Raw genomic sequence first — 10,737 nt, forward strand, 5'->3', positions numbered from 1 at the left:
GAAAACATTTTTTAAAATAAGTTACTGTCCATTAACTCAAGTTGTTTTTTAAATAGCTCTAACGTTTCCATGCTTGAGGGGCAGATGCAGTGTCGGAAAAAAAACACCAGATAATCAAGCTATGATACAGCCAATACCTGTGGCTTTTATACTCCTTGCCTCATACTAGTACACACACTGCACACTCAATTTGCGCTTCTGATTGTGATGCTGCTGGGACAAACAGTAACATTTGTTACCTATTCTTTAAAATACACACTACCTTCTTAAGCAATGAGGAAAAACCCAAACAGGAATAGCATACTTGGGAAAGTTTCCCATCGAGTAAAACTGTTTGGTGAGTAAAAACATATTCATGATTCAGATCCAGGACTGAGTTTCACATTCACCATCCTGTTTGGTACTCACCTTGACCCTGCAAGGGAGTGTCCCATTTTAGACATGAGGAAAGTGAAGCTCTGTGGGGTTGGTTTGCCCAAGATTAAATAGTGAAAAAAAACTAGGTCTCCACACCCAATCCAGAGAGCAGTGAGTTAAGAGGTTCCCACAACTCCCACCCCACCTCCCTCTCTTTCAGCACCTCCTTCCCCTTTATGTTGTTACTCAGCAGTCAGCAGCAGAGCTGAATCCCACACACAGTCCTCTGCGCAGAGGATCACTTGTCCACACTGCTGCCCTACCCAAATACCCGAGTTTTTCCCGAACCACCAGACTGTATAAAATGCTGTCTTGCCCTGGCATTCAGTCCTCCTCAGCTTGATCCTGACCCACCACCTGACATAGATGCTCCACAGGAACCACAAGAGCCCTGAAAGCCTGGCACACCTTTGTTCAAACTGCTTCACATCCTATAAAGCCCTCCCTCCTACTTCTCAGAATCAAAGCGGACACTTTCCACATACACATGCCTGGACTCCACTACAGGCCTACAGAACCAAAATGCCCTGGCCATGCATGGGCTTTATGAGGTCCCAGTTAGGGAGCATGCCTTAAACCAAGGCAAAACTTCCCACGCACTATGCCCAATGCAAACCCAGTGCCATTATGACCACTCCCATCTCTGAATCCAGAAGCAATTACCATCTGTACCACCCTGCTGCCAATTAATGCTAAAGCCTACTGTTATTTATAGTTTTCTATAATTGTCCTGACTCCTACATTGTATGTTTCTTGAGTGCAAGAATTGAGTCTATTTCTTCATAGAGCATGACATTTTGTACACAGCAGCCTTTTTTAAAAACAAGCATAGCGATTTTCTTATTTCTAACTTTGGAAGCACAGCAGGAAAAATGGGAAGCCTCACTCAGTGCCACCCTTGATTCACTAAGAATTAAGGAGTCCTCAACAACGCCCTACACACTACACTAAAAGCCACTGCAGCTAGGACTCCACTCCCTGTGTTCACTGGAAACCAAGGATGAGTCAGACCATAGGCAAGAGTAGGACAGACATATACACAGGCAAGTCAGTCCTCCAATTCTAAGCACTTGAGAAAAATCCATGGATGGGGATGAACAGCCAAAATATTTTCACCAGTCAGTGATCATAAGCAAAAAAAATTTTTTTCACTAAACAAAAAATGTTATGACTAAGTGTAAGATTTTAAATATCTGCTTATTGAGGATATTTTTGGTATTACGTCACACCACTCCACTGTCAGAAAAACTGATTTAACCTGAAGAGAAAACAGCTCAAATATAATGCCAAAAACTTAGCCCCCCACCCCCACCCCAAACACACACACCACAAAATGCTTACTGCAGAGAAAACCTCAGTAACTTGGGATCTTTCTTTCTCTTATCCTTCTTTTCCCTTCTTTGGTTTAGTTGGTGTTTATACAAAGCCATAAACATGATCTTCCCACTTTTTTCCCCACCAGATGGGAGTTTGTCATGCATGTCACCTAGCAACCTAAACACCACTCTACAGCTTCCCAGATTTCCAATTATTCATACAAAATGTATCTTGTTCTATCTATATATATAAAAGCCCAGCAACCAGAACAGCAGAACAACCAGAACGACCAGTGGCTATGATGCGCACTGCGGCAACCAGCCAACCTGATTCAGGACCCGATCTGCCCCCACCCTGGCCGGCCTGGCCCCCAAGCGCCCCCCAACACTCTCACTGGGGTGGGCTGACTGGACCCCACCCATGCACAAATTCATGCACCAGGCCTCTAGTTAAACAATAAGGGTAAGAAAGAGATAAAAAAATAAAAGTTGAAACAGGTATTAATATGTATTGCTTCATACTTATTTTAAATGGGGTGGGAGAAACAAAAAAGTTTCATTGTAACCATTACCTGATAATTTAAGAGAAAAAGATACAAACAGACCTAGAAGATCCTCAGGTTCTTGAAACATTTGAGAGTCAACGAGTGTTATAATCCAATGGCTGAACTTTATATACTACAAAGCCCAACAGAAAATTCACCTTCTGAACTATGAGTTGCACTTAAAGAGCATTTAAATAATTTTGCAAACCTCTAAATCATCTCTGACTCCTCCCTCTCATTTTATCCAACACCAATACTACCATCACCCTGAGAATTACCCTCACTTCCTTCCCAATCTGGCAATCTACCTTCCTTCAAAACTCAGCTCATATGCCACTTCTCTTTGGGGTGCATTCCCAGACTCCCTTAAGATAATTGCACTTACTTTTCCACACTCCTAAGTTACGATGAAATAACCACCGTTAATATTTTTTTAAAGGTCCACCAGGGCCTCCCAATTCCAGCTACCCAACATCCGCAGGCCTCCTTTTCTCACCACTGTACCACACACCAGTCCACACCACGGAGGACCACGGAGACTCTGGTCCTACCAGCCGTGGGCAAACTATGGCCCGCGGGCCGGATCCGGCCCGTTTGAAATGAATAAAACTAAAAAAAAAAAAAAAAAAAAAAAAGATTGTACCCTTTTATGTAATGATGTTTACTTTGAATTTATATTAGTTCACACAAACACTCCATCCATGCTTTTGTTCCGGCCCTCCAGTCCAGTTTAAGAACCCATTGTGGCCCTCGAGTCAAAAAGTTTGCCCACCCCTGTCCTAGACTCTTACAAAACAATTTCCACAAAGCAGCCAGTGGGTCCCCTAAACATCCAGCACCCAGAACAATGCCTTGAACATACAGCAGATGCTTAAAAATTTCTGTGGAATGAACAAATGACTCAAACAACTACATCTGTATCTCCCAGACTATTCAACCAATGTACATTGTGTACATAATGAAATATGACTCATTTTAAGCATGTCAATTGTTAATCATATAAATAATTTAAGCATGCAAATTACAAGTATGTAAGCAAGGAAATGTGGATCACCTTTCCCTACTCAGGAAACTAGGCACACCACGAAGTATATATTATTGTATTTCTCTTTCCTTTCAGGATTCCTTTTGTTGGATGATTGCTGCTTTAGAAAAGTTAGATCATAAACTGTCACTCACAAACAATCCTTTAAAATACTAAATGTAGGTGTAGAAGGTACATTACACCACCACCACTCCCCCTCCATTGGCACTGCAAGATAAACAGATGCCTATTTTCTGCTAAATTTATTTGACTTTCAGTAAACAGTTCAATTAACTGTAAGGAACATTTTAGAACTGTTAAAGTCAACATCTTCATCACTGTGTCAGGCTCTAAACGTCTCCAACATTATCTTTAAAAGGCCAAACTTATGCTATTTTTCCAATATACTAGTATACTAAAAAAATAATAATAATAATGTAAAAAGATGTGGGGTTTTTTTTCTTAATTTCAGAGAAAGCTAGGGGATGCCACCTGGAGCATCCCGTACACACTCAGGCTGATGAAGCTATTGTCCCCCTCACCTGCTGACCCAAATCTCAAAGGAGCCATCACTATTGGGAACAAATGAGAAATTTTAAATGTAAATATGCTTTCCACCAAACGTTACTCTACTGCAAAGGAAATATCCTCAATTGCTTGAGAGAAAACTTTGATGGCTGGCCTGTTGTCAGACACAGCAGATAAAACAATTTAACAAAATGCCTTTTCACTTCTGACACATTGTAGAGGAATGCAGTTAAGTGGAGACAATGTTATCATTCCACCACGAAAAAGGGAAATCTACTCAACTCCGAAATCAGACACAGGCCCCGCGGCCTCGACACCATATGAAGCTGGTTCCACTCTGTCCACGCTGAGGCCTTGGAGGAAAACTTTTAATTCAGTGACTGATTTCAGGCTTGTGCTTTACCGCATCTCCCAGCTCCAGAGCTCAGCCGCGCTCATGAGCTGGCGGAGACCGCGTCCCTCTCCCGGCCGCCTTCTGACCGCGGGCCCGCGACCCCACCAGCTGCCCGCAACGCCGGGCGCCCGCGCGGGCGGGGGGGTTCGCTCGTCGCCGAGGTCCTTCCCCGACGGACACCGGGAGTGGAAGCAGCAGACACGCAGCCACTCTCCGGCGTGAATGGAATAATGAAACTCTCCTCCCAACAAAAAGTTGCCTCCCCCAGCTTCGCCCGGGGCCTGGGAGTGGGAAGAGGCCTGGGGCTGGATTTCAACCGCAGCAGGCGGTTGGGGAGAGGCCGGGGAGAGGCTCCGCTCCTCCGGCCGCTCGAGGGACGCCGGTTACCACGCCGACCTCGCGGCCGGACCTCTGGGGAGAGACGTCCGGCGTCCGGCCCGGGGGCGCGGGGTCCCGCGCGGTCACCGGGGCTGCGCTCGCGACCCGGCCACGCGGAGAACTTTGCGGCCAGCAGCCCGGGACTGGGGACGCCGCGAGGCCCGCGCGGCCGCCGCACTTTCCCTTTCCCCGCCTCCCTCGCCTCCCTCCTCCTTTTTCCAGGAAGCGCCATATTGATCCCGGCGCCTGCTCAACCCGCCTCCCCACGCCCCAGCCCCTCACCTTGGCGATGGCCTTGCGGTAGCGGGTCACTGCTTGCTGGATGAGGCTGAAAACTTTCATGTGGCCGTCTCCGCACGGCACGACGACACGGGTCCTTCCGAAACACACGGTCACTTTCATGCCGCCGCCGCCGGGGCCGGCCCGCGCCCGCGCCCCTCGCTGACGGCGGCCGAGCAGCCCTGGCCGGGGGCGGAAGGCTGGCGCGGCAGGGCCGCTGACGGGCGCGTGGCTGGGGGGCCCGGGCAGGCGACGCCAAGAAGTCACTCGGCTCACATGCCCGGCCTGGCTCCCTCACCTCCGGGGCTCGCCTCGCCTCTCCCCGCGGCGCCCGCGGCTCGGGCCACCTGTTCGGCGTCTCGCGCGCTCCGCGGCGGCGGCCCGGGCTTGGCGGCGCTCAGCTCGGGCTCGCGCTCCGGCGGCGGGGGAGGGGACGGCGGCGAGGAGAGGGAGGGAGGGACTGAGAGAGGGGAGGGAGGAGTCGGGACACACAACACCGCGCACGTGCGGCGGGAGGCGGTGGCTCCCGGCGAGAGGCGGAGCGCGCCCCGGGGACCCCCGCCGCCGGAGCCGGGCTCCGCGTCCTCCAGCCCCTCGCCAGCCTGGCGCGCGGCGGGCTGCTCTCGCCCCACCCCCAATCCTCCTCGGAGATCCCCGCTCCACGCCCCCGAGTCTCTCCGGAGCAGCGCCCCCTCTTTCTTTGTCGCTTTTAATCCCTTTCCTTGAACTGGAAGGGTACGGGTGATTTCGCCCCCAGAGAGAGAGGTTTACTCCAGGAGCCTAGACCTCTGGAGAGGAGCGGTCGCCGCCTCCCGGGGAGGTAGGGACGGGGCTGGGCCGGGGTAACCCACAGCCTGGCAGGGTTTGGCACTGGCTCTCTCGCTGGGCTGCAAGGCCTAGCAGACCTCATTATTCTTGAAAGCAAAAATTAATCATATGCTCTGGAGAGAGGCTGGTGAAGCTTTGACTCGATCTGGCCTTTCTCTTGAGGGCCACTATTTACCTTCAAGTTTCCTGTGTGACCTTGTGGTGATCCAACCCACTTCTACAGGTAGACCTTAAATATCAGCAATTCAGATCATTTTATTTCTTAAAATTCTGCAACATAAGCATCCCTAATGCAAACTTATGACCAAATTCAAGAATGCGACAGGGGGAAAGTTCGAAGGGATTCCCACAATGCACCAGCACTTAACACTGGTGCTGACCCACCCACCCCCTCCACCACCACTGCCACCGCCCCAGAAATGCGACTCCAGTGCGTTCTTTCGTGCTGGTGGGACCTGAGACATTTCAAAAGAAAGTGGACCAAGTCAAGAAAAGTGACTGACTTTCATCTCTGCCTTAGCTCTGAACTGTGATTCCTTAATAACTGGATGCTATTGTGTTTAAAGAATGGCAAATGTCCGCAAAGAGTCCTTGGCCCATGTATGTCCCAAAGGATAGTCAATTCATTTTTGCCAATTATTTCTAGAATACATGAAAGCTGTTAACAGCTCCTGTGAGCTCAAGTAAAATTTCAGCATTTTGAGCAGGAAGGGCTGGTGACCATACATCCATTCCACTCCACCTCACATCTATAATAAATAACCAATAATAATAAAAGGATAATATGCTAATTAGACCGGACAACTGGACCACCTTCCAGACAAAACTGGGGCTGCGAGGGCAGAGCCCCTTGCACGAATGTCATGCATCGGGCCTCTAGTCCTATATAATAAAAGGCTAATAGGCAAAAAGACGAAACAGCAGAACAACCAACCAGTCACTATGATGTGTGCTGACCACCAGGAGGCGTGCACAGAACATGGCAAGCATTGGCTGCCGCAGGATGGTGGAGCAGGTGAGCAGGGATGCCAGACCAAGACGAGACCCTGAGCACTGTCATCAGGGAGAACCTCTGGTGGTTACTAAACATTCTTTGCTCCCATGCATGGCGGTCCCGCCTGGCGCACCTGCTGCCGGCGCCAGAGCTGCCGCTTGCACCTGCTGCTGATGTCTGGAGCCAGTCCCAATCACAAGGCGCCATCAACAGGTGTGAGTGGTAGCTGTCGGCCCTGATCCCCCCTGAGGGCTTCTCCACCTCCCCCTGCTCCTGAGGGGTGATCAGGGCAGCAGACACCACTCACACCCGCTGACTGAGCCAGCCCTGCTCACACCCACTGTTGGCACCAGCCCCAATCGCTCTGCGCCTTCAGCAGGTACGAGTGGGGCGGGCACCGACAATGTCAGCAAGTGGGAGCAGCGGCAGTGGGAGCAGGGCTGCTGGAAGACAGGATCAGGGGCCATGGCAGGAGGGGCCAGGCAGGGGCGCAGAGGATGGGCCGAGACCCGCCCCTGTGCCCACCGCAGCCTCCTGGCCCACAGTTCCTTTCAAGGTGCATGAATTCATGCACTGGGTCCCTAATTTTAAAATAAGAAAACATGAGGAAGAGATCCATCTGCTCCCCAAAATCCCTGCAGCCTTCCCCACTGTCTCAGAGATAGTGCAGTTTATCATATGAAATATTGTACTTCCTCCCATCTACTCACTCATGTCCTAGCTATAAGCAGGCGCTGTTTGTAATCATCTCCACCCTACCCCAGGATATTGATGGGAGGGTGAAGTCACTTGCCTAAGACCAGATAGAAAACTTGAGACAGACCCAGAAATGGAACCCAGGTTTCCTTCCACACATTCATGGTTATCATAGTACTCTCCCATGTTGCTGCAACATTCAATCTTTCTACCCAATGATTAAGTTTGTGACAACTATGACTACTCCTGTTAAGGTCTTCTTTGCTTCTTGTTTTAATACTTGGATTCACAACAGTTGCTGATAATTATAGATGTTTCTGTTTTAATGTATTTGGAGTGGGAGGAGTATACCAGCTTACAATGGGACTTTTTCAAAATAATTCTGATCAAAAGGCAATAGCCACAGTACATCAGACATTACATAGATCTAGGTTCAGATCCTGATTCTACCATTAACTAGTGCCTTAAACATGGCTTTCAATCTCACTCCAAACTCAGGTTTGTTTGTTTTTCATCTTAAAAGTGGAGCTGATGATCTCCATCTCAAATTATGAGGATTAAATAAAACAATGTATTAAGGCACTTAGTATATATGCTGCCACATGGAAATGTGTAGCGTAGTAGAGTCAATCCAATTACCATAAAATAGGTGAAAGGTAACAAAGTCAGGACAGAATGGCATATTATAATGTTAGTGGAAGGAAAACCAGGGGAGCAGGAGCCAAGGCTCAGGAAGAAACTGGATTAGAGATAAGGCTGTTGAGGGACTAGACCAGGACTCATGACTCTCGGGCCTGTACTAAAATCACTTCAATTAGATTCTACATGCAGTTACAGAAGATCCCTCATGTGGAAAACACTGGCTAACCATTACAGAATTATAAAAGTAAGAAAAGATAATATAGAGCTTAGAATAAAATAGCTTCAATAATTGTAATTCAAGACATTAAATATTAAGTTCCAGCAAAATGTTAATGGTACTTCTGGGGATGGAGGCCTATCTTCATAAAAGAGTGTATGCATACCACTTATTGACATAAATTCCTCCACTATTCAATAGATAATAAAGGTTTAGACAATTTTTTTTAAATATGATCTATAGGATTAATAATTATAATATCCAACTAACCAGATAAAGCTTTTATAGCTTTATGCAAATCTACTTATTTTATCTAGATATAGTGATTCCCTTCATATTAATAATTGATGAAAAACTAATGCTGTGTTAATTTTAGATATCAGACACTTCGGTGTTTTGAGTCTAATTCATAAAATTTCCTCACAAATAATGAATCTACTTTCACTAATATATTCACCCAACATCTTCTAGCCATCAAACTTCGGGGCCAGGCTACCTTCACATCTGCAAAGTATTCAGCTTAAATTGCTCTGGCCTGAGATGAACATAAAAGACAACCCAGTCCCAGTAAGAAGCAAAATCATGGAAGTAAAGTGACAAATGTTACATAAATATTTTCCTGTGTGTTTACTCAAAATCTGCATGTTTCAGGTAAAAAACGTATGACCCTTATCTTACATGCATTTCTCTTTTACAGTTGATTAGTTCAATTGGTTGCATAAACCCCAGAACATTCCAAGAATTAATTAGGATCCACCTAGCCTTTATGCCTATCTGCAAATGAGCAGGTGTGACCACATGGACTATAATTTCAACTATATCCAACAGCATTCATGTGTACCATAAAATAAAAGCACACCCCAAGTGTGTAGGAATGGTATTGTATTACCCAATATCTTCACCTTATAGGAGTTTTTTAAAAGTTTGTCATACTTTGAAAATTGAAGTTATCTCTGGGGTATTTCACACACATATATATTGAGTGCCTAATCAAGAATGTTATACTTAATATCAAGTTAACAATCTTGTATGCTTCACCTCACACAAGTTCAGTCTAGTAGGAGAATTGGATCACTAGTCACCAAATAATTATTAATCATCTATGTTATACCAAGCTCTGCACTGCAAGCTGGATATGTAAGTTCCTCCACCAAGAGGTGTCCACTCTGGCAAATGTTTCAGATGTGAGTACGAAGCCAATAGAGCATGATAGGTACCTTGTATTACAGATGGTGCTGGTACTCTGAGGAGGAATTCACTTCTGCGACAGAGGAAAGGGAGAGAGGTGGAGCAGGCCATCTAGAGTAAAATTGTCTAAGAATCACATTGGTAACTTTTAATCCTCTAATAACTACAGATTAAATAATTTAATAACATTTAATTTAACCCAATATAGGGTGGCGCAAACGTAGGTTTACACTTGTGCTTTTGTGAAAGTTTATTCTTGTATTATTAGTTATTATTGTATTATTTTCCATAAGAACAACTATGAACCTACTTTTTCCCAACCCTGTATATCCTAAATATTATCCTTTCAACATGTAATCTACTTTAAAAAAGTACTAAGGAATATTTTTCATACATTTTCCCTATAAATTCTTTATTATCTTATGTGTAGTTTATACTTTTAGCACATCACTGTTGGAACCAGCCCTCCATATTTATTCACTCTTGCACTCAGTTATCAAACACTCCCTGAGAGCTCCATGGCTGCTTAGAGCTAGTGGCTACCATATTGGATAGCACAGCTCCAGGACAGGGATTTTCAATTTTCTTCATCACATAAGTTAATTACTAAAATTTTGTAGCACACCAAAAAATATATTTTTTGCTGATCTGACAAAAAAATAGGTATGTTTTTTATTGATTTACAAAAAATAATAATAGTAGTAATTACCCTTTTTGCTCCACAGTGACTTTGTATCTCTGTTTCTACTAGTATGAGTCTATTTTTGTTTTGTTTGTTTTTAGGTTCCACGTATAAGTAAAGTCATAAGGTATTTAAAAAGTGACTTTAAAAAAAAATCAGGTGCCTAAATTTGTATATAGTTACCTGGAACCAAGAATTAACCAAATCAGACACAACCTTACTATGTGATGTGACCAATAAGATGCAACTCTATTATATGACTTATATATTATGGTTCAAGACAGGGCATTCACACCAGATGGCTGTTGTTGTGTTGGCTGCTCTTGGTTTTTTGGGTGTGTGTGTGTGTATGTGTGTGTTGTTGTTGTTTTTACAATCTAAGGAAAAAGAGGTCGATATCCCCGCCTAAATAGTCAGGTATTGGATGTTTTAAAAACTCTTGCAGCACACCTGTTGAAAATCACTGCTCTAGGGGATGAGATTGTTGATGGCTAGAAGCCACTTGAACTGCAGAGGAACTTAAAAATATGTATATTGAGCTCCTTTAGGGAAGAGATTGTGTTGTTCACAGCACTTCCCCAGAATGGTTCTCACAAGGTCAAACACATG

General features: G+C 45.6%; 1 protein-coding gene across 7 annotated transcripts in view; it reads right to left on the bottom strand.

The window, feature by feature from the left end:
- PARD3 (par-3 family cell polarity regulator) overlaps window positions 1–5,264 on the bottom strand; it is an 823,338-nt gene extending 818,074 nt beyond the window's left edge. For all 7 annotated transcript variants that reach the window (XM_081109711.1, XM_081109709.1, XM_081109710.1 and 4 more), the window contains exon 1: window positions 4,885–5,264. In XM_081109711.1, the coding sequence (XP_080965837.1) occupies window positions 4,885–5,004 (120 nt within the window). In that variant the 5' untranslated portion in view covers window positions 5,005–5,264. The remainder of the gene's footprint in view (window positions 1–4,884) is intronic.
- Window positions 5,265–10,737: the final 5,473 nt, after the last annotated feature.

The sequence above is a fragment of the Myotis nattereri genome, assembly GCF_964212035.1.
Source record: "Myotis nattereri genome assembly, chromosome: 1".
Classification (NCBI taxonomy): domain Eukaryota; kingdom Metazoa; phylum Chordata; class Mammalia; order Chiroptera; family Vespertilionidae; genus Myotis; species Myotis nattereri.